General features: G+C 38.8%; 1 protein-coding gene across 4 annotated transcripts; it reads left to right on the forward strand.

Moving 5' to 3' along the window:
* The first annotated feature begins 951 nt into the window (after nucleotides 1–951).
* Nucleotides 952–20724, forward strand: LOC117295816 (perilipin-2-like). 4 transcript variants are annotated; one of them, XM_033778578.1, is made up of 11 exons: nucleotides 952–1171; nucleotides 4774–5066; nucleotides 5699–5828; nucleotides 6649–6731; nucleotides 7345–7525; nucleotides 10316–10524; nucleotides 12024–12179; nucleotides 13071–13235; nucleotides 13933–14058; nucleotides 16382–16393; nucleotides 19639–20724. In XM_033778578.1, exons 1-11 carry the CDS (start codon nucleotides 1090–1092, stop codon nucleotides 19732–19734), a joined length of 1533 nt encoding a protein of 510 aa, XP_033634469.1. In that variant the 5' UTR covers nucleotides 952–1089; the 3' UTR covers nucleotides 19735–20724. The 4 variants fall into 4 exon arrangements, with proteins under 4 accessions (XP_033634469.1, XP_033634472.1, XP_033634470.1 ...); XM_033778581.1 differs by having other exon boundaries at nucleotides 19959–20724; XM_033778579.1 differs by lacking the exon at nucleotides 16382–16393.
* Nucleotides 20725–24526: the final 3802 nt, after the last annotated feature.

Genomic DNA, 24526 nt, shown 5'->3' on the forward strand with positions numbered 1-24526 from the left:
CCGTGCATATTCAAGGCATATATTTGTATAGATCATTGTATTCTACTTTAACAACATCTTTCCACCCATATGTATTTTTATAACAAACGGTTACAAACGCTTTTCAAAGACTAACTCGACCGATCCAAGGCAACGTGTTCCTTTAAGCAGCCACAGCTAGGAACACCGGACGGACCCCTTCTCTTTTTGATAAGTGCACTGGGTTCTTTTACATGCGTTTACCAACGGCTTTACGTCCCATCCGATGGACGAAGTAATGGTCGAGTGTCTTCTGCTTATTGTCACGGCTGGGCACTCGAACCCACACTCTGCTGATCAGAAACACCATAGTTTGAATTCGGTGATCTTAACCGCTCGGCCACGACACTTCCATAGGGAATACTTCGTTGGTGATTCTCGGTTTGTTCTACCTCCAGGGTCTGTGATGTAATTTATTCCATAGTGCGTGTCCGGCGCTACCATGCTTTCCCAAAAAACAAGGTACTTTGCTATTATAAGTGTAACCACTTTGCAAATTTGACATTGCGTATGCTATCATTAAAGGCCTACCGGCGTTTTGAGAACTAGGCTTCAAAATTAAACGAGCCCCCCTGAGACTCAAGTATTGGCCCTATCACGTAGGCCTACCACTTGAAATACACACAAGACTCATGCGTTATGCCCTAATAAGGCATGGCTGGCTCACCCCTGGTTTTGAGGACAAAGTAGGGAATTAAAATGATTGTTTTTTCCATCTCTCCACCGAATCATCTTTAACAATAGCTAGTTAGACAATGATTAACACGCGTGATCGCGACTATTGACTTCATTCCGATCACGAACCAAGCACGTGCACACACGAAGGACTGACGCAAGTCGGTTCATGGGGGGCTTTCCTTCCCCAGCACTGTACCCAGACGTCTAGCACGCCGATCCAACAGATAAAAAACAGCAGCAGAGGGAACGGTAACACGCACGTAGTACTCGTAGATTTCGCAACGGTCTGTCGGTCAAAGTCCACGCCGCACACACACACACGTCGTACGGATTGCAAAACAGGAAACAGAGATTCTTGCTAACACAAAAATAAGTGCGGTCAATGTTATTCAGATGTTTGCTATCACTGGACAAGCCATTTCTCCACAACCTTCTGCAGAAAGAATTACACCAGAAGTCGACGACAGAAATACAGGTATTGTGAAGCATATCTATTGAATTATTGTAATTGTGTGTTTCGTTCTCTTGTAAAAAGATGTCGGATGATATTCTGAAATGTGACAAAAGTTGATACTAATTTGGGAATGGAAGTGAAGTAGAAACAACAATTTTTAGAATGGAATACTACCTACACGATCCACACGATACATGGACACAATCACATTAGGCAGTTCCATCAAGTTGATTTCACATGTACCAAAACACACACACACACAGCCCCCCCCCAAAAAAAAGAACGAAATATATTAAATCATAACTCACATTTTGTACAACTCAAAACTATGAGACTTGACAGCAGGCAGGAGCATTCTCTCCTCGTGCTTACATTTCAAAAATATTTGAAATCGGATGAATAGTTTCGGAGATATTGTAAAAAATAGAGAGCAACGACAGTGTAAACCAAAAGAAATATACAAACAGGACAGTGGCAGAGTAAGTAAGTTGTAAACTGAACTTAATTTTTGGATTGAACTGTGCAACCAAACTGATTGTCTACCAGACGGATAACTTTCCGTATGCGACACCACTTTTTCACTCATTTTTACAAAAAAGAAAGGCTAAAGCAAGGGATATCTTAAAAATATCATTAATATTAGGCTAATAATATTATTTCATTATTGAGGTAGATTAGAATAGATACTGTATTTCATATCGAATGCAAAAGTTGTGGCACCATCATGACCACGGATACGGAAACTTTTCCAACCAAACACTAACTAACTGTTTGTTTTATTTTCCTATCTTGATTAACAATAAACTTTAAACATTTTTAAAAAGCAACTTGTTTAGGCAAGGCTTGTGGCAAGTTGTGCAGCAGGCACAAACCTTGTGACAAGGTGAGCAAAACTCCAACAATGATAATGGTGCGGATGATCCAAACTTGGTCAGTGATCTTATTATTATATGAATCTTCTACAAAACACAGCCAATACTCGTGTAATTTTTGTTTACGTTTCGACTAGTATCACTAGTCATCCTCAGAATGAGGACATTGGTCAGTGATTTATTGAAAGTTGTCGCCCTCATGGAACCTGTAGATTCCGACAGATTCTACCTCCATGTTGCCATACAGTTGGTCAAAAAGATAATACTTTGATTTTGAACTAGTTTTTATGCTTTGCAGTAACATTTATAACAATTATTCTGAGTAATTACTAGTGTCCAGCGCCTTATAATTATACATTTGAAAATATAAGGTTATTCAATCTTGCCCTATTGATTCTAATTTGTGGCAAGAGACTCTCTTGTTAGTCTATCCATAGAGCAAGGAACAGGTCTATCCACCTCCATGGTCAGTCAGTGTCACCTGATGTCTGAATAAGTTTGGCGTATATTATATTAAATTAATCATTAGCATACAAATGACTTTCTGTTTGTACAAAGTACCTGTTGTATGTTAAAGAGAAAGTGTTATCTCCTCATTTGTATTTTGCTGGCTTCTGTATGTGCAGATCGCAGAGACCAAAACTGGCATAAAAGCAACGTGTGAGAGAGAGGGAGGACTTGTAGGTTTATTTGCAGGAGAGAGGACTGCGACTGAGGAGGGATTTGAAGGAGTCAAGTGATGACTCAGCTTGGTTTTCACATCATTTAATCTTAAAAGATGACTGAATAGGTTAAAATGTCAATCCATCAGAGATCAATAGTAATCAATACTCAATAGTTCTTTGTAATTATATGAGCTCTCTCGTCTCAAGGATATTATCGGACCAATAGACCAAGGGCATTTCAATCATTGATTACTAGCAAAGATTCTAAGGTTTATTGAATGTTGGTTCGGTTGTGGAAAAGTAATAATATTAAATACACCAATCATCATGTCCAATGTTCATTATGCCCAGGTTAATTTCAATAATTATGTCACAGACAATCGACATAAGGTTTAGATTTAAAACAAATTTTATACAGTTTTCACATGGCAGGGATGGCAGGAAGTGTCCAATACTTGTTTTAAAGATACACTATCCATTGTGCTAAAAATGTTCTCTATGACCGAAAGAATTTTGCAGTGAATTTGTCTTCAGACTCTACGTTTGATTTAAGTTAGTCCCCATCCAAATGGTTCTTCGGAGCTTGAGTTTCTTGTCTGTGCTTCATGTTAGTTGTTTCCTTCTCAGCAGCCTTAAAAATGTCTTGAAAGTCTGGTTTGAAATGATCAAGTTTCTTAACATTGCGTATCATGCATACAGACGAGACATATTGATTTAATTTTAACAATAGAGCTTCTTACTGTTGACAGTAGCCTATAAGTACATGTCTTGTCTTATTGTACTTTCCTAATATGGCAAGCAAGTCCAATGGGTCAAGCCTTGCAAGGTGTGTTATGTCTAATGCTTCTTTCAGTACCCTACACATTGTATTTTCCACTTGGTCAGTCCGTCGTGGCAGTCTGGTCTGAGTGACTGTGGTTTTCAAGGCTCAGTTTGAATAACTCAAGGCTCTCTGTCTGGGCCTTTATATTCCTTCTCAATCAATCAGAATTTGTCTTCAAATGTTTTTCCTTGCTCCTCTGGTCTGACTAGTGAAAACTACTGGCCAGTCCAAATAGGCCAAAAAAACAAAACAGAAATGTTTAGTGTCCCCATCCGTTCCTTTTAATAGGCGTGTCATTTTTTATTTTAACAAACCAAAAACCAAACAATACTAACGGGGAAAAAAGACCAGCCGATCTTCTTTAAAAATGTGTCGGCCGACCATTTTTTTTTAAAAGGCCCTCCTCCTTCCTTTTTTCATAAGGGCAGGAGGCTTAAACTTGTTTTTCCCCCTTTTATTTAGCCTTAGGTTTTGGCAACCGGTATCTAGTACAAATTGTGGTTTGGACCCATTGGCCCCTGTTTCTAAATGTGTGTGCTCAAAGTATTGTAGATTAAATGTGAATAACTGTTTGATTATGCATGGCAGTGGCATCTTGCTTTTGTCCATGGCAGGGTGCAAGCATGGTGCAAGTAAAATCACACAACAGAAGAACAGATGAAAGATGCCATTGCTTAACCCGTAGAGCTAGGACCTGTGTGTGCTGTATAGTCAAGTCAGGTCTATGAGGGGGGGGGGGTGGGGGTATGAATAGAGACTATTGTCAGTGGATAGAGTTCACAGGTGGTGTATAATCGTTACCTGTTTATAAATTTAATAACAAGCAACACTGTTATTAGCCTTTCCTATGCGAAGTACCATGTGTGCTAAGTGTAAAACACCAGCTGTTGGTAAAGGGTAAACAAAGAGAAGTTTGAATATGGTTTTGTTGAGCATGTCGTGTATAGTCCAAGGATTAAGCCAAGACTGAAAAAACAGACTTGGACCTACAATCCCAGCCATATCTAGTTGGGCCCCCTGCCCCCTTTCAATGTTGATTGTGATTGCATGGTCTTTTGCATCAGTCTAATTTCCGATTTTGTTTCATACAAATCCAAATCAGAACCACAACTCAAAGAGATATTCATGAGCATTGGCTGTACACGGTGTGAGTGCAAACATTCAAGACTACACAACTACATGTAAATTGTCATCTCTACCATGTCAAGTTTTAAATGTAATGACGATTTATAAGGAATCCTATTTGTTCAATGTCTTCCCTAGAAAGCCTGCAAGTCGAACTTGAAGAAGCTTTTGCTTTAGAAGAAAACATACAGCTGGAAGAGTTCCCAGAGGTAGGAGAAACTTCACAGCCGGACGAAATCCAAGCGGAAGAAGAAGAAAATTTCGAGCCTGAGATTGAGATTGAGACAAAGACTAACATGAGTGAAGTAATCATGGAGCCCGTTGGATCTGGTCCAGGGAATGTTGTTGTTTGTGATGGAAGTAATGCTGACAGTGCTGGCATCATCACCCGTGTCACCAGCATCCCTGTTGTCAGCTCCACCCTCGGACAGGTAATAATGTAATGACGTGATTGTGTAACAAACACATCAGGATTGATTCTTCACAGAGGCAATGATTGCCTCCATGCCCCCTGGTCATTACCCGTGACAGTAAAAGTTTAAAATTTCCTGCTTGGATGCCCTTTACCAAGGAGAAAATGCCTTGGTGCCCTTGCCCTTTCAAAAGCATACAGACCTTAAACGCAACTTGAGTTGAGAACTACATATTTGCATGTAACACTGTTCAACTCCATCCCACTACGCCAATTTCGTCATCGCTTTAATTCTTGTTGTGTTTGAGAGTTTTTCCTTTAAGAGAAAACACATTAATTGCAACTTACGTGCACAAGATCATGGTATTTGCCAAGTTGGATGTCTTTACAAAAGATGTGACTGCACAACCAAAGCCTACATAAGTAAAGTAGTGATCTTTGCATAGACCAATCCATAAATGCTCGCCGCAAAGCCATTGCTGGGACTGAACTGAAATGTTTTTCAAAATGATGTATTACTATCGAAAGCTGATACAGGCTTAAAACCAAAAGTTTTGACTGTCATCAATTTTTAAAGTGATTACCAAATGTATACCTTCCCTTTTAAAGCAACCTTATAATAACATTTATTTTCCTCCCTTATTTGAACAGGTGTCTAATATGTACACCTGGACCAAAGAGAGCAGCCAATTTGCCAACACTGCCCTTGGATACGCCGAGAAGTCTGTATCCATGGCAGCATCCACTGCTCAGCCAGTTGTAAGCGCTCTGGACAAGCCAAGTAAGTACCTCAACAGGATTTTTGTTTATTTTATTTTAAATTTTCGGACATAATTCTTTATTGGCAGGGGCCGTCCAGGGTAAGGCAAAAGTTTTAAAAACTGTCATCAAAGCGATATGCCCTCCCAGACCCCTCAAACAAAAAACATACATGTTACAAAAATACAGAAAATAAAAGCATGAATTTCAAAAATGTAGATAAAAACAAGTCAAGGTTGTGAATGCAGTTTATGGGAGACTTTGGGCGGCACTTGATGTTGAGATGTTGTGTCAATACACGCACATTTTTAATAAGTACATGTCATTTCACAAAAAATACCCAAATAAACCATTTATCATGCTCTAGAATGCACATTTTTGGTTCATTCAAAACAAAGTTGGAAACATATTGAAGACCTAATTTCAATGGACCCTTCCCATGAAATAAGCTAATTACATTCACGTACAGACCCTGTTGGTTGGCAAACGCCATAGAGTTGTGCACTAAGCAGACGCGCAATCGCGTCTGCGTCATGCACCCATTAGCCGTGTACAAAACAGCGCAATGTTCCCTCATTTTGCCAACCAAAACGTTAGTGTTCTGGTGTTCACGCGCTACGTGCAATTTACATATTTCATGGAAAAGGTCTATTCAGTATTCTTTGGCAAAACTGTATCCCAGCATGCCTAGTGTTACCCTGGTAAGAACCCTGCAACATGGTTTTGTTCAAAACCACAAACATGAAAAGTGAACCCCATTCACTAAAATCTAAATGGTGCAAAACATATCTTGTACAGTTCTGAACACCACTAATGAAATGATTTGTCTTTATCTTGTCTAGTTACAATGGTGAATGATTTCGCTTGTCACACACTGGACAAGCTGGAAGAGAAGGTACCAATGATCAACACGCCAACTGAAGAGGTATGCCTAAACAGTCGCAATTTATATTTGAGTGTCTTGCTCAAGGACACAAGTTTCTTGATCAAGGTTCTAAACCACACTCCGATGACTGCATGTATGCCATCAGAACTTGAATCCCATGCGCTGGAACGCTTGGCTCTCAGAAGTCATGATTCATAGTGGCTTCTTATAAAGCATTTACATGTATTTTCGTCACTCAGTGACGCTCAAGGCACTTCAACATTCAGTATTTTCCTGCAATGTATTTCGGACTGCATTTGAAGTATTAGAACTAGTCCATAGCATCATGTAATGGTTTACAAGGTGCTGTGGCACAATATGCTGCCAATCGAACCAGGAACACCGGGGGCAAAACCCCTTCTCTTTTCGATAAGCTCACTGGGTTCTAGGTGTGTTACACAACACACGGTACCAACGGCTTTACGTCCCATCCAAAGGACGAATCAATGGTCAAGTGTCTTGTTTTAAAGGACACAAGTGTCACGACTGGGGGATTCAAACTCACACTCTGCTGATCAGCAACACTAGAGTTTTCAGCCTGCCAGCTGATGAGACTGGTAAGACATCATAAAACAGTTTGCTCAATTGTTGTTATTTTGTTCTCGTCTCGTAGTTGTTGACTAACCTCCAAGATGGCACTAAGGCAGTGTATGACAACACCAAGCAGAAGGGTGTTGATGGAGTGAACCGGTTCATGGGTACTCCAGTAGGCAAAGCTGTCACCATGGGCATCGATACCGCTCTGGCTGTCTCTGAGTACGCTGTGGAGTATTGCCTGCCAGCCGATGAGACTGGTAAGATATTTTAAAACAGTTTTGTTCTAAAACAGTTTGCCGTTTTAGATTTTTGTTGTTGTGGCGATTCTTTGGCAACAAATGACCTTGACATTGTTATTAGGACCATGTTTTAATTAATTAGTCAACTGTCTAGTTAAAACAACCAAAAGACCAATCATTCTGGTTGACATTTTCCATTTGCGGCTTAAAGGGCAGAGATTGTCAGATTGTAATTCTGTGCTTACAAATTGCAATTTTAGGTTGAAATGTGCAAGCGCTGAATTTCTGCGTTAGCTGTGTAAACAAAGTCGCTTAATAGCTTGGAGTACGCACTCGGGAAAACCCAAATTTTCCCGCTAACCCATGAAATATGCTTGACTTAACCACAGAGTTCCCTGCGTCCACAAGCAAAGCATTGAAATTGGGCCCATTATCCTCTCTCGGTGTCTCCCAACATGCATAAAAAACAAATCTATGAAAATTGGGGCTCAATTGGTCATTAGAGTTCCACGAAATTACAATTTGAGGAAAAGAATGCATTTGTCAATGATTTACTTCATTATTGTTAGTTAGATTTGTGGAGTACTTTGTTTTCTTGGTCGAAGCTTTTTAGAAACTTTGGCTCAAGTGGTCTGACATGAACGTCATTGGTGATGGTAATGTGATTTTGCCGAATAAAGAATGTACAAATGTACAGTACCAGTGGTGACTCATTCTTCACCATGTTCACTTTTTGTTTCTGTAATGTATACTATTCCTCATTTTTTATGCGGTTTTCTTTTATGAAACAATAAGTTTGAACAAAAGAATGTCCCCATGGCCATTTTGTTGAGATAACAAAAGTAACAAAGTCTAACTGAAAAGTGGCAGAGCAAATACCAGCGAATATAACATTTACCCACAGGCACCTTGGTTTTATGCCATCTCCTTGTATGGTAATCTCTATGGATGATGAAATATTTGCCCTGTATTGAAATTTTTGCCCTGTGTTTCAAGTACCCTCGGGGTGTAGAGCAAAGGTAAATGTAGATAAGATATAAAGTAAGGGCACTGCAGTCAGGAACTCTGCCACGATAGATACATTGTGTAACAATTTCCTTCCTTGGAGTTATGACAAATTATAGTGTATAGTTTTCTCTTATCTGTCTGGTTAATGATTGGTTTTCCAAATATGTATTTGGTGATAGTGTCATCCCCAAAATCTATGACTCAGTCAACTGTTGATCAAAGTAACAGCAAAAGAATTTTAAAGAGAGTTGCCTGGTATTTTATTGAACTCGTGCTAAAAGTAACAAATTAAATAAAAAGATAAAGATTGGGTGAATCAGAATAATTTGAACGACGTAAAGTGGGATGCAGATCATGCAGGTAGCTTGCACCATAAAGCCTGGTTCATACTTCCTGCGAATGCGAAGTGAAAGTTGACATCACAAAATTCACAACAAATGTATGCAGCAGTTCAGCTCTGCTCAACTCACTTGCGAATATCGCTGCAAATGGATAGTTGTGACGTCAAATTCACGTCAAATTTGCTTTGCATTCACATGAAGTATGAAACAGCTTTATAGACTATGGTGATTGTGAACTGTCATGTCATAGTGTGAATGTGTATTATCATACATGATGTCATAAGTTGATTGGATTTGTATGAGTCATTATCATTGAACCAACAAAGGTTGAGGTGTAGGCCTAGTCACATGATGTGACAAGTTGAAAACTTGGGTTGCTCCCAAGTTTTGTATAGCTGACAACTGGCTGACCGAACATCACCATTTTTGGCATTAACCCAAAATAAAATCTATTATTTGTGTCACTTTGTTCTCTGTTGCATAAATATGAACATGGACTGTACATGTTGGGCATGCCACTTTTCCTCGGATCAGCTGATTTCCTCTTGTTTAATCTCAGTTTTACCATTCAAGATTGAAAAATATACACAAAATCATTGAAATTTTGTAATATTTTCATTTTTTGTGTGTGAAGTTACATTTGCATGCCTGACATGTACAATGAGGAGCTGTACATGTGACATGGGCAATTGTCTGTAAGGCTATTGTCCCTTCAATTTAAAATAAAGATCCCCAGTTTTGTGTCAAGTTTGGTTGGAAGGGTTTCAATAAGATGTACATGTACATGACTCATTTGCGCATAACCATACTTGAGCGTGCGTGTAGAGTCAATCAGCCACAGGCCACATTAAAGTGTGCTATTTGAATACATCAATTCATCCCTTGGAATGACGTTGACTGTTTACCTTTTCTGCCAGCCCAAATGGTCATGATAATAACAACGCATGCAAGCCTTGTAGTGGGAGACTTTCTGGGACGATAGAGGGCAGCAGACTTACCGGGTAAATCCATTGTTCTCAGAATTATGCGCATGTTCAGAACTACGTAAACAATGGAAATTTACCCGGTATGTCTGCTGCCGCCTAGCGTTGGAAAGTCTCCTATTGGCGGTATACCATGTACAATGTATACCTACATGTATGTACTTTGATGTTTCTAGCATGTTTCTAAATACCACTCTTATCAGGAAAGTCGGACCTCTTTGAAATATAATATTTCACAGTCTCACGGCTTGTGTCTGGAGGGGTAGACAGAATTATTATCCTTTGTTTTGGTTTTATCTTTTCATGTGTGATAAGTACTGTTTACTTGGAGCTTTCAAACTGTGTAGGATAACAAATCTACTGGATACTCGAACTGAAATCAAATCCATCACCCCCGCTTTTTGGCCATCAATCATGCCTGGTCACGAGAGGGCGCTTCCAATCTACTAATTTTATTTTTTTGTTATCCCTTGCAGAGGAAACGGGTGAGAAAAAGATTGAATTTGAGGATGAGATGGAAGACGATGAGGTCATGGAGAAGGAGGCTCCTACTGCTGTGAAGCGCGTTGAGATCCTCACCAACAAGCTGCGTCACCGCATCCACAAGAAGGCGCTGTTAAACATCCGCTTTGCCCAGAAACGTAGCCAGGAGACCATTGAGAAACTGCACTTCACTGTAGACTTGGTGAGTCTGGGCGCCAGACGGTTCTTGTCAATGTCCTGCTGATAAAACAAGTCACTTAGAAAGATCGTACATACATGGATTTTGGAAGTCAAAACCTCTTGCTTGCCAGCCAATCAAAACCTCGGTCCATGCTCTTCATGATTACAATCGCTTGTCTCAAAAAATTCTTTTACGAAAGAGACTTTCAAGGATTTTCTCTCTGGCCTAAATTTTAGAACAGCGAGTTTGGGCCTTCTTTTGACCTTGGTGCCCTTTTCAAAATCCCTATCAATTTTGTAAAAAGCGCTATACAAATAAGGTTAGTTTTATTATTCAGGACGTACGTGCACATTATGCATGTATGTCTTTGCCCCTTCAAGACTGAAACTCTTGGTGTGATAAAGGGTTCTGTGTAATTGTTCAATAGATAAATATAGCCATGAGGTTTTTTCAATTTTCAGTCAATATTCACTTTCATCAAAGATTAAGCCTTTAAAAAAAAAGAGAAAAGAATAAAACATATAATGCGCAAGCCTTTGATGGCCTTCTTACAATGGTAGCAATTGGACACAGCAATCTGCAGGTAGTTGGAATGGAATCCAATTGATTGGAAACACTAAATCCAAACAGTCCGGAATCCTTTAAACTCGGGATGTTGTCTAACTCCGTAGGATACAGCACTGCAGGCCACTGCACAAATATTTCATAATTGGAGCAGGTGTACCATTCTTATTACATTGTTTAAAGGAACATGTTGCCTTTGATCGGACGTGTTGGTCTTTGAAATAGGAATATAATGATCCACACAAGTATTCCTTGTTCCTTGTTCGACGTGAACTAACATGCGCGGCCATTTTTGGCTGTCAAAATTTGACACAGCAACAAACTCTCAGTTTTTTCCTTCACACAAGAACGTTGAATCCATCCACATTTAACGACAGCAGGTACCAACTGTATTTCTTGCCACATGAACCAACCCTGAGAAATCTAAGAAATGATTCATGCGATTCATGCATGACTCAGTCCCTCAGATTGATTTCTTGTCAATGGGGGCAACTTTAGACAAAAACAATTTTGCAGGAAAAACTTGCGTTATTGTACTAATTACTATCTATATATACATGTACATGTAGCATGTTAGACTTTGGCAAGCATGACGTAGGGGTTGAACAAAGAAAATTGACTAGAGCGGGATTTGAACCAAAGACCTCCGGAATAACGTGCTTGCAATCTACAAACTGAGCTATCTGGTCCTATATTTTTGGTCTCCCTATTTTGTCAATATCTTTGTCTGGGTTAGTCAGTCACTCTTTTATTTTTAGCGTGTGTGGTTGTAGCAACATACCTTACTATGACCCTCCATACGAGCTCAGATATACATGTTATGGGTTGTGAGTCACTAAAGACTGGAGAGGTTTTTGAAGGATCGATACTTGGGTGTCTCAAACCAAAGATTCTAGCGAGATGTTAGGGCTGATATACTCAACATTAATACCCGGATGTTTGATGATACTTTTCAGATTGATTATGCTAAGGCCAGCATCGACAGTGCCAATCAATCCATTGTGTCTACAGCTGGAGATGCAAAGGAGAAGCTCTGGACGACCTGGAATGATTGGACGACCACCGAAGGAGAAGAAGACAAAGGTGCCGAAGATGAAGAAGTCAAAGATACGGTAATAAGACCCTCCAAACAACTAACTTTATTAAGCATTTTTGAGGTATAGACCGCATTGAATATGACGTCACGTGGCTCAAGTATCTGACCTACAAGATGGCGTCTGTGCGTTTGCGTGCGTGTGTGCGTGCATGTGCCGTGGAAATCAAACTAGGAATGTTGCGTGCTTGGATGATGTACGCGTTTGGACGCGCATATGGTTTGCCCTACAAGATGGCGACTTTTCATAGCAAAAAGGGGTTATTCAATATGGTCTATAGTAGTGCACTGTTTGGTTTAGGTGTATACAGACAGATTTACACAAACACAATAGTGTTGAATGAATGCGTTCACCATATGAAAGTGTCGCGCCCGAGCTGTTGAGAGCACCGGACTCAAACTCTGGTGTTTCTGATACGCAGAGTGTGGGCGCGAGTCCCAGTCGTGACAATTGTGTCCTTAAGCAAGACACTTCGGATGGGACACAAAGCTGTTGGTCCCATGTGTTTTGTAACGCACATGAAAAAACCCAGTGCACATATCAAAAGGAGAAGGGGCTCACCCTGGTGTTACCGGTTTGATTGGAAGTACTTTGAACCACAGCACCTTGAAAACCATTACATTGTACTTTAGAGGAACAGCAGCCGATTTCACAAAACTTTACGCAACTGCATAAGTCCACTTGCGCAACGTTTATTGCGTAAGTTGACTTACGCAGTTGCGTAAAGTTTCGTGAAATCGGTTGCTGGTCTCTTACACTGTACTTCAAAACTGTATTTCCACATATTTTGCAGGAAAATTACTGAGCGCTTTGGATACGCCCCTAGGGATGTGGTACATGTAAAGTGCTTTATAAGAAGCTATAAAGTACTCTATGGAAGTTTTCATTTTTTGGTCCTTGTTTTTCTAGGAGGGTGATCAGAAGACCCTAGCCATTGCTCGTAGCCTTGCCAGGCGCCTCCGTGGTATTACAGAGAATGTCGCATCCTCCGTTGTTCTCCTCCCGCAGCAATTCCGTGAGAAGGTCCAGGAGACTAGGAACCTGGCTGATTCCTTGCACCGTTCCTTTGAAGAGGTAATGAGACAGGGACATGAAGGGGTTGTTAAAGACCCTGGACACTATTGGTAATTGTCAAAGATTAGTCTTCACAGTTGGTGTATCTCAACATATGCATAAAATAACAAACCTGCGAAAATTTGAGCTCAATCGGTCGTCGAAGTTGCGAGATAATGAAAGGAAAAACACCCTTGTTACACGAAGTTGTGTGCTTTCTGATGGTTGATTTTGAGACCTCAAATTCTAAACTTGAGGTCTTGAAATCAAATTCGTGGAAAATTACTTCTTTCCCGAAAACTACGTCACTTTAGAGGTAGCTGTTTCTCACAATGTTTTATACTATCAACCTCTCCCCATTACTTGTAATCAAGACAGGTTTTATGATAGTTATTTTGAATAATTACCAATAGTGTCCACTGCCTTTATAAAGGAACATTACATCATTTTTTTTTCTAACAAAACAATTGCTGGTAGTGTAAGCACTTTATGCTATCCAACATGCACACAAACTGACAAACCCGTAGAAGTTTTTGGGTCACAAGTAAATAGTGAAAAACTGATTACTCATTTTTGCATGACATCAATGCAAAACAATAATTAATAATCAATTCTCACTGACATGACTGAGCGATAAACTCCAAACTCATACATAACATAGCACTAAATAAAATCAAGCTGCCATACCAAATTTTGCAATCTATTTTCTCTTTGTTAGGCCCAGACTCTCAGCGATGTTTCAGCGGGCCTGATGACAACCTGTAGAGACCAACTGAATAATTTGTCTCAAGCGTCCATCCAACTGGCAGATTATGTCATTAATTCCTCACCGCTCCAGTGGCTGGTAAGTGGGCACAAACGGGCTCCTCATTTAGGATTGATTGATTATGCCCCACCCATCCCCTAGAACGCAACGCCCTTGATCTATTAACACTTGCATCTCTGCTCAAAAAAGGCGGCTGCTTGTTTGCATTTCAGAACTTGGGATTGCATTTTCAAATACATCTCGGGTTATGATTGGTCAATTAACTAGAAGACCCAAGCATCACTGTTTGTGACTGGTCATTTCATTAGAAGACCACGCATCCCTGGTTGTGATTGGTCAATTCAATAGAAGACCCAAGCATCCCTGGTTGTGATTGGTCAATTCAATAGAAGACCCAAGCATCCCTGGTTGTGATTGGTCAATTCACTAGAAAACCATGCATCACTGTTTGTGATTGGTCAATTCCCTAGAAGACCAAGCATCCCTGGTTGTGGTTGGTCAATTCACTATAAGACCATGCATCACTGTTTGTGATTGGTCAATTCAATAGACACGAGAAGACCAAGCATCCATGGTTGTTGTTGGTGAATCCACCTGGGCGAACCCTGGAAGCTAATCAGACGCACCCAATAGTGTTCTTTGGGGAATTTGTTTTCGCAAATTTGTGCATATGAACTTGATATTTTCCATGAAGAATTCACAGTCATTTCAAACTATGTAATTGCATTGAGCCTGGCTAATCTAAAATGCAAAAAAAGGGGGGCTCAGTGTGCTTGCAAAGTCAGCTGCTAAGCTTTGCTCTCAGAAATGGAGAATAAATTATGAAATGAATTATGAAATGCACATCCCTAGCTTGTTGGCAATGCTGGTTCAGTAGGTAAACTTTTATTATAATTACATACATGAAGGTAAGTTACATTTGACATGAAATGGCAAATCTAGTTTTACTCGCGTTACATTCAGGTGCCACACATACCCCTGGCTACCCGTCACTTGATCAATGCATTAAGGATCAAGTCACATAAAGGATTGAGAAATCCGATTTTGGATACATCTCGTAATGTAACGTGAGCAATGAATGCTGGAATTGCTCATGGGATCCATTCTGGCCGATTTCGTCGCTAGCGGAATTCTTTGCTTGTACATGTAGTGCTCTGTAAAGAATGTAAATCTATGGGTTGTAAGCGCAGAGTTTTGCAGTAAGCAACAGAGCCATGAAATTTGTCACTGCATGATCATGTTGGTGTTACTGGTTTTTATAGTTTTCATTGTAGCTATTTTTTATGCATTTTACTTAATGTGTTTTGTTGATTGTTGGTGTAATATTACATGTACATGTACATGTAATAGTGTGTGTACTTGCCCTAATAATAATCTGACCACTCTTGGCACATTAAGTAGTCATACCTACAGGATAAAGGCAGGAATTCGTTGGATGCAGCATTTTTTCAAAAAAATATATTCAGATTTGGAAAAAAAAAGATTTCATAGCTATAGAAAATGAAGTAGTTCGTTTGTTGCCATCTGGTGTTAGGAATCGCATATATTGCCTCCTGTTTTGAAGTGATGTGAAAACAAAGATGGGTGCACTGCGCCTTAAACACTCAGCAAGGTGGATATATGCACATTACAAATTTTTATCTTATTATTATTAAGCTCAAAAACACAGACTGTTGTACATGTACATGCAGATAGAAATCATCCTCATTTTGTGCTCGTAGAATTAGTCTCCTCCCAAAGAAGTCAGCTCTCCTTCCATAAGTACTAATTTATTGTTCCAGTTCAATTCCGAGGGGTTAGATGTTTAAATGGATGAAGTAATTTTGACTACCATTGTTATCTCAAAATATCTTGTTGTCACTAACAAGCCATGTTCAGTAAATTTTTTTGCACAGAATCGCAGCGATAACACTTGGTCATGCAAAAAGCACAAACCAGTGTTTTGTTCCTTTTTTAAAATAAAAATCAATAATGGTGCTTATCCCTCTTTCAAATTGACGATGGTTTGTTCAATGGAAAACTCAGATTTATTTATTTTATTGTTATAGCGCACTGTTTTTGTCAACTATTTTTGTATAAAACAAAAAATTTGATGCATTTTGAGACACGAGTTGTGTACAAATAACCATGAATGGATTTAGACGGAGGCCACCTGGCCTTGGTGCCCCCTTCAAATTTTCCCAGTAGTCAACAAGTTTTTCCAATGGATGTGCCCTTTGCAAAATGAAAATGGCCTTGCCCTCTCAAAGGTGGAATTCCAGGCCTGAATAACGTACAAAGGAGGAGATAATATAATGACATTATTTTCATGATCATACTTTTAAGTTTTCCTTGGGAATCATACGGCACTTTAAGTTACACTTGCCTCTCCTTTCTTCATCTTCCCTTTTCCCTTCTACAGATCCCAAGCGAGGTAATTCAAGGCTTTCTGTAGATTGTTACCCTTATCCTGCCCTGCCAAGTTATAAGGGGATGCAATTTCTGGTGATGAGGTGGACTTGGGAGTGTCAGACACGTCTCTCTAAAGGCTTTTTGAGATTTTCTTCAGTTTCCTTTGCTATTCTGAACCATTGTGTGTGTTTTATTTTTATTTTGTTCACTGTGGAGGATCGGTATATTAACCATGCTAACACTTCATCACGTTTATCATGGCTAGCTTGCTTTAGTTTGGTGTCTCACATGAGTTTAACACGACATTATGTAAAGCATTTGGTACTTGTTATTAAAGACACTGGACACTATTGGTAATTGTCAAAGACTATAGTCTTCTCACTTGGTGTATCTCAACATGTGCATAAAATAACAAACCTGTGAAAATTTCAGCTCAATCGGTCATTGAAGTTGCGAGATAATAATGAAAGAAAAAACACCCTTGTCACACGAAGTTGTGTGCTTTCAGATGCTTGATTTCGAGATTTCAAATTCTAAATCTGAGGTCTCAAAATCAAATTCGTGGAAAGTTGCTTCTTTCTCAAAAACTACTTCAGAGGGAGCCGTTTCTCACAATGTTTTATACTATCAACCACTCCCCATTACTTGTTACCAAGTAAGTTTTTATGCTAAAAATTATTTTGAGTAATTACCAATATTGTCCACCATTTCCACTGCATTTAACACATTAAACAAAACTAAATTAGTTGCATCAACATTGAAAGATCAAAAGCTGGTACTATTTTCCTGAAGATGAACATTTTCCTGGGCTTGAAAACTGAAATTTGATTGTAAAAGTAGCCAAGCACAACAACATTGCACATCTGTAAACAATAAGAATAATATTATCCAAAGCATCATTCAAATAAAGACTGTGTGTCTCGGCCAGATTTGACCATTTGTAATACTGTGACTATGGCTATAGAAAACTAATTCTACTCATACATGTATTTAAGCAAGTAGCCGCAGCCAGTAGCCACACCCCAAAACTTGAATCAGTCACAGCCATTGACTGGCATTCTTTGTTTCTCTTGTTGGCAGCAGACACACTGGGTAAATTTCCATTGATCGTGTCATTTTGGTCATGCCTAGATTTTTTGAGAACAGTGGATTATACAGTGGGTGAGTGTCTGCTGCCACCTAGTGTTCAAAGTCGCAAATGTCATTGGTATTGCATCAAGGAAATGAAGATGGCTTCAGAATTGCACCTGCTTTGTATTCATTCAGTCCGTAATGCATGCTTTCATGTAGTGTTGCTTTCCGAGTAGTGTAAAGTCATAAGGCCTGCTTGCCACTATTCCCTTTGTAATTTTGTCATCCCACTAAACATGTGATGTATTTGAATTGATGATAAACAATGCAGCTTTCTTGTTGATCATTCATTCAAACCTATGTATAAAGCCTGGTTCATACTATCTTTGAATGCGATTTGAATACTGAAGTGATAAACTCATAAAGAACATTTCAAAAGAGTTGAGATGTGCAGAACTCCTGTAAACTTTCGCATTAAAAAATAGTTGTGTTGACGTTAAATTCGCTTTGTATGAAGCATTCACAGGTTGGAATCAAGACACTGTGGCAATGGCTGAGGCCATAGGCTTCAGTAACTAAGTAAGAGAAAAAGGCTTTCTACAATCTCTGGCCAGCCACTGCTGAAGCTTTTAACGTGGACATCGTACGTCCTAAATGAGGCATAAGGGTGAAAATCTGTCCTTTTAAAACTGGTGTGATCTAAGTTGATATTGTATGATTGCTATTACAAACATTGCATCGCATAATTGATTGTTGGTGAAGGGAAAACTCTAAGATATGTTAATCTTAATCATTTAATGAATTCTTTGCTAAATAACACATAATTTTTTGTGATTTATCAAAGCTATGCAATGTGGCCAGTTTCACATAACATAGGTTATTTCATATTTCCATATGCCGACTGTGCACCATGTAGATGCTTCTCAAATGATGCTTTTTAATCCTGTTTGAATATCATTTGTTTGTACTAACCCAATCAAAACGAGCCAGCAACTAGTTTGGCATCCACCAATTTGTATTAAAATTTTCTTTATTTTGACAATTAAGAAGCCAACATAAAAACAACTCAATGATAGAGGGCAGTTTTTGTATTGACATGATTTATATGCTCAGTGCCTTCTGCAGTTTTCTGATTTGATGTTTAAAACAAATGCAAGGATCTTGGAGCCAAGACTAGTCAGGCAATGACAATGGTTGGTCTCAATCCCAATAAGTTTCCGAAAAGGCCAAGGATATACATGTACACATACACAGTGTATTGCAATATACTCAAGAGTTTCGCCGTAAAACTTTGTTTTACCCTTAAACCTATGTGTATCAAGCACTGAACATGTGAACTCGGTATACTTTCCCCGAGTTCTGTGAAAAAAAAAAAAAAAAAAAAAAACACTGGCAAATCACTCAGGTAGATTCAAACCCATGGCCTTTGCATTGCTAGAGCAGATGTCTTACCACTATACCACCGATGCCAGTGGCTAGAGGCAGTTTGAATCATGAGGTTACCGCAACAATAATAGTATACATAGTGCTGAATATACATATAAAGTGCAAGGGTAAAACAAACTTAAATTATATTCCGTATCCTCGGTGCAAAATTAGCATCTATTAAGAGAATATGACTTGACTAAAGAAGTGGTAGTTGTCTCAGCATCATGCTTCAACTGGAAATCAAATTTACCACCTCACTTCAGTCACACACCGACTGATGACAGCCATTTTATAATCAATCATGTGACACTGAAGCATTTGGAGTTAGGGTCTGGGTACTTTTTGTAGGACACAAAAACACATTGTCCACAGATTCACATTAAACTCACCACAGTTTGAAGATAATGCTGGTAGAAAGCTTCCCTTAAAAAATTGCTTGCATGTACATGTAGTTTTTGAGAAATAAGCAAAACAAGTCACAAAAGTAGTTTTCGTCTTAGGAGACAAAAATTATTTTAGCATTTAAAACGTATTTTTGTGACTTTGTTTTACCCATTCCTCAAAAACTACAGCCCCTCAGCAAGTAATATTTTAGGGTTAGCTTTTTACTACATTATCATTATCTTCAAACAGTGTAAGTTTAATGTAAATCTGTGTTACAAGAAGTACCCAAATCCTTTATAGTCACAGTCACTCGATGTTTTCATATCAAAATGGTCAGAGCGAGGACGCACTGGTTTACGAGTAAAATACCTCTTTACTTTGTAGTTACCCAACATTGAGATGGAAGGCCTGGAGTTTGACTACATGATAGGCTCAGACCAAAACGACGTGGACCTCACCAGCGACTCAAGCGAGTTCTAGTTTTAACCCTTGGGACTTCTACAAAACATCACAAGTCACCTTATACAACAACCAAGCCTTGCACTTCCTACACTTTAACCAGTGGGCTGTTAACACTGCACTCTTCACGGTGGCGCACTGAGTGACTAACGAAGGTTCTAGCAGTATTAACAAAGGGGCTGCACCTTGTTTGCTTATTGTTTGAACATCTGACAATTCTGGAATTATTCTCATTTGATTCACAGGAGGAGGAATGACGGCAAATGGATTTCAGACAACATAGCCCTCATAACTGACTGTGCAAGTCTTGTGTGGAGTCAAATATTTTTGGGACCACTTTAGTCCCACATACATTGCTTTAACTTGTGAAAACAAAAATTAATGCATTTCAGTTTGTCCCAATGTCTGGACACACCCAAGACTTGCACAATCATTAAGGACACAATGCCCCCTAAGTTGCTTAAAGTAACCATGTAACCACCTAGTTTACTACGTAGAATAAGACACCATATCATCAACCAATGGGAGACATTTTGAGGGGTGGTCTTCAGACATTCAACTCTTTCAGTACCCACTTTTTGTTGCCATTTTGGATCTGGTTTGCCAAGCTTTTTTTAAGTTTTTGAAATTCTGTGTAACGTTTAATACTTCTAGCCAAACAAAAATGTTTCTTGCTGATTTGTGTTGCCCTGGTACATTTCAAAGTAAAGTGTTAATTCATTTTTGGTTTTAGCCCCCAAAATGAATATTTTTTATCCTGATACAGATTTTACACCTATCATGTCTATTCAAAATATTTCTTGAGTGATAATGCCCACTTGTGGAAACATTTTTTTTATGTTGTACATGTACATGTATCAAAGATTGTACAATATATAATAAATGGCACTTTCAGAACACATAAAATAGATCATACTTGTACAATATGGCGCTGAAAGAGTTAAGTGGCTGCAGTTAAAGGAACATGTTACCTTGGATCGGACGAGTTGGTCTATAAAAAGCGTTAGTAACCGCTTTTTATAAAATGCATATGGTTGGAAAGATGTAGAATACAATGATCCACACAAGTTTGCCTCGAATTTGCGTGGTTTTCCTTTTACTGTGCGAACTAACACGGTCGGCCATTGACGGGAGTCAAAAATTTGACTCCCATAAATGGCCGACCGTGTTAGTCGACGAGGTAAAAGGAAAACCGTGCAATTTCGAGGCATGTTTGTGTGGATCATTGTATTCTACTTTTACAACATCTTTCTACTCTATGCATTTTATAACAAACGGTTACAAACGCTTTTTAAAGACCAACTTGTCCGATCCAAGGCAACGTGTTCCTTTAACATTATTTGGTTTGCTGTAGCACCATGTGTAGATGTGCCGTGCCTCAAATCATACTGTTGGCTTCAGTTAAATGTTGAATTGTGCAAAAACAGAGAGGACCTACATCTTGACTTTAACTTGGGTTTTTTTCTAATCTGTGTCTTCTGTTTTGGGGTCGGGCAGCATTAACCGCCAGACAAAACAGAGGGTAGTGGTTTGGGAAACAAGAGCTCTGTGGTTTAGAAAAAGCCCCTAGTATAAAAATACTTCCTATATTGCCTCATCCTATGTCTGGTACCCTTCCTCTCCTGTACCCCATCAAAACATGTACCTGTAACCTCTGGGGGCAGATAGCATCCATGTATGGGTTATATCGGCAACTTGGGTTTTGGCTTTGAACTGCGTCTTGTGTTCTATTTTTTTTTTTACTTTGAATATTGCCGTCAGGTGACCCACAAAATATGTGATTTTCTCCTTATGTGTGATGCCTCATATAAAGTCTTTTTTTACCTAGCTTGCTACTGGCAGGTTATATTGCTATCTAAAGAGTGTCTGCACTCTCAACTCAAACCGTGTCTAGTCAAAAAAGATAAATTCTGTCTTAAATAATTATCACTGATCCTCGGGACTCGGCAACATTCACTGATGTATATCAGATGTGGAAAGCAAAACATAATTTTGTTTTGGCTACATACTGTACTTCGTACATGTATATATTTGTAGCTTCAAATCCCCTAGAGTCATACATTGGGTACAACTCAAACCTAAAACTTTCTCAATATTTTCCAAAAGCAAGACTGTATTAGTGTAGCGATTGAGCCCTCGATTGACCCAGATAAGACATGTATAACGTCTACAGGAAATAACAGATCAGTCTTGATAGGCAAAGCTCATAGAACCACTATTAAAGGAACATGTTGCCTTGGATCGGTCGACTTGGTCTTTGAAAAGCGTTTTGTAACCGTTTGTTATAAAATCGATATGGTTAGAAAGATGTTGTTATAGTAGAATACAATGATCTACACAAATATGCCTCAAAATTGCGTGGTTTTCGTTTTACCTTGCGACAAACACGGTCGGCCATTTATGGGAGTCAAAACTTTGACTCCCATAAATGGACGACTGTGTTAGTTGGCGACGTAAAATGAAACCCGTGCAATGTTGAGTGATACTTGTGTGGATCATTATATTCTACTTTTAAAACATCTTTCTAACCATATGCATTTCATAACAAACAGTTTCAAATGCTTTTCATAGACCAACTCGTCCGATCCAAGGCAACGTGTTCCTTTAAGCAGTGTTCACAATCAAGCGCAGTATACATGTACAGGATGAAGAGCAAAACATGTGTTATCCCTATTCAAATGTCATTATAGAGGAACTAAATATTTATAACACTCAACCACAGTGAATGTACAGTACACTGGACAATGCTGGAATAGAAAGATTGTCACAAATTTTCCAAGGTCGAGTTCACTTCTTCATTTCATGAAGCAGTAGAGGAAGTTACTGGAAAGGGAACAGCCCAGATTTGAACAGAGTGTTCTTTTTTTCCATTCCATTAATAAAGCAATGTCAGATCACCCTCTGGTAAACCGTCCTGCCATTCAAGATAATCTATAAGGGGCTATGGGATGAGGCAATACTAGGCTGTGTTTAGTCTTGAGTGTATTTAAACATTATGACACCCATTTCAAGTGTGATTTGTTTCCTTTGCACGTATTACAACTGTATGAGGGAACCATGCAAAGGCTCACCACATTGTTTGAACATGTGCTGGACTTCGTTGGTCTATGTAGTTTAAGGAATATCCATGTTTTTTGGCCTTTGATGTGTACTGTGTGACTTGTGTAGTCCTTGTGGTGAAGTGTATTTAGTTTAGTTTAAACTCCATCATTTTTCTTTGTACTTTGTTATATACATGTACACCCAGACCATTGCGTAATGTACTCTTCTGCATTTCAAAAAGGCTTATGTTTTATACACTGTGTACCCAGTTTAGTTACGGTATTTTCTGAAAAACTAATACATAGACTATGAAAAACTGATCATGACCAATTGTTTCTTATTTGAATTTATAAGCTACAAAATTCAAGTTTAGCATTGATCTGCGTGTTATTCTTTTGCAAAGTGTCGCTTGAAAACAGATTACTTTAAAATGTTCACAGTTCTGGAAAATGCATTAGGGGGTTATAAAACTGCATTGTGTACACTCCTTAAATGTTTATTGTGGCTGTTAAAATATACTGTCTTGGTCGTGTAATAGACGCTGATCTGATTGTTATCAAGATTTCATACATTGTACCTCTGTCGGAAGCATGTCATGTTACTTATACCTAAAGCTCTATACTGGGTCCATTGTCATGGCTCCACTTGCCGCCAAATGTTGCACTTGCGATGACCAGATTCTTCACTTACAGGGCAACTGCCGTTTTTGTGCGCTAGCTGTGTAAAGCCAAGATGGTAACATGGTAACATGGAGTATGTAAAGCACACAACCAAACATTCCCTGTTAACCTGTGGAAAACGCTAGACTTAAGCACAGAATTCCCCGATTCCGCAGGCGCTGGTAAGCAGAGCCATGAAATTCGGTTCCGATCTTTATAATAATATATAGCCTATTCTTTATCTAGTAAGTTCATTAATCTTTGACATTTGTTGTATGTTGAACAAAATATAACACAATCTCTTTGTTTAGGAGGAACCTTTTGTTACACTGTTTCACATATAAACTAGCCCAAAATCTTTCTACTATGTACATGTTGCTACATGTTAATTACACATGTAATCAAACAGAATTTATGGCTGCTGGTTTTCGCTGTCGATTCGACAGGGAAGCAAGAATGGGAAATGATCGCCTAAACTCTCAAAGTAATTCAGTAAAAGATGCAGGATTAATATTCAAGGGTTTGCAAACCTAGTTTTGTGAAAAAAAACCATCCCCTGGATTGGTTATTGCTATACCAGTAGCCACTATAAGAAAATAACCCATCTGTTTTATGCATTATAATGCACAATCGAAATGCAACCCATATAAGGTTATACAAAATGATATTGCTAGAGCAGCATTCTATTTTTGACATAACTCTTGTATGATAATGAGTAGTTTTAGTCGCTGTGTAGATTTAGTTCACCGCTTTTTGATAGTTCTTTTCACCCTTCTTCTGTTTTGTAGCAATAAAGTAAGTCAGAGTGAATGTGAAGCACTAAAATTGCAGATTTTGTCTGGTTTTGTTTATTCGAGTGTCCCTGCTGCGAAAAAATTAGCGCATTTTACAATAACTACCAATGAGCTTATGAGTTTCATAAAGCCTGTAAGCATGAAAATTTGCTTAGCATGAAATTTCTTCCTTGATAAAAACAGGAATACCAACCAAATTTCCACATAATTTTTAGGATTTTTAAAAGCAAACAACAGCTGAATACCAGTCATAAGCAATATGCAACAAACATGACAAAAGGAAGTTTGGGTTTCATGCTTAGCAAATTTTACAGGCTT

The sequence above is a fragment of the Asterias rubens genome, chromosome 10 (assembly GCF_902459465.1).
Source record: "Asterias rubens chromosome 10, eAstRub1.3, whole genome shotgun sequence".
NCBI lineage: Eukaryota > Metazoa > Echinodermata > Asteroidea > Forcipulatida > Asteriidae > Asterias > Asterias rubens.

Coding starts and splice junctions, on each gene's coding strand:
- LOC117295816 (XM_033778578.1), top strand. CDS start 1,090: ATGTTTGCTATCACTGGACAAGCCATTTCTCCACAACCTTCTGCAGAA. Junction 7,526..10,315: donor CCTGCCAGCCGATGAGACTG/GTAAGATATTTT, acceptor TATCCCTTGCAG/AGGAAACGGGTGAGAAAAAG. Junction 12,180..13,070: donor ATGAAGAAGTCAAAGATACG/GTAATAAGACCC, acceptor TTGTTTTTCTAG/GAGGGTGATCAGAAGACCCT.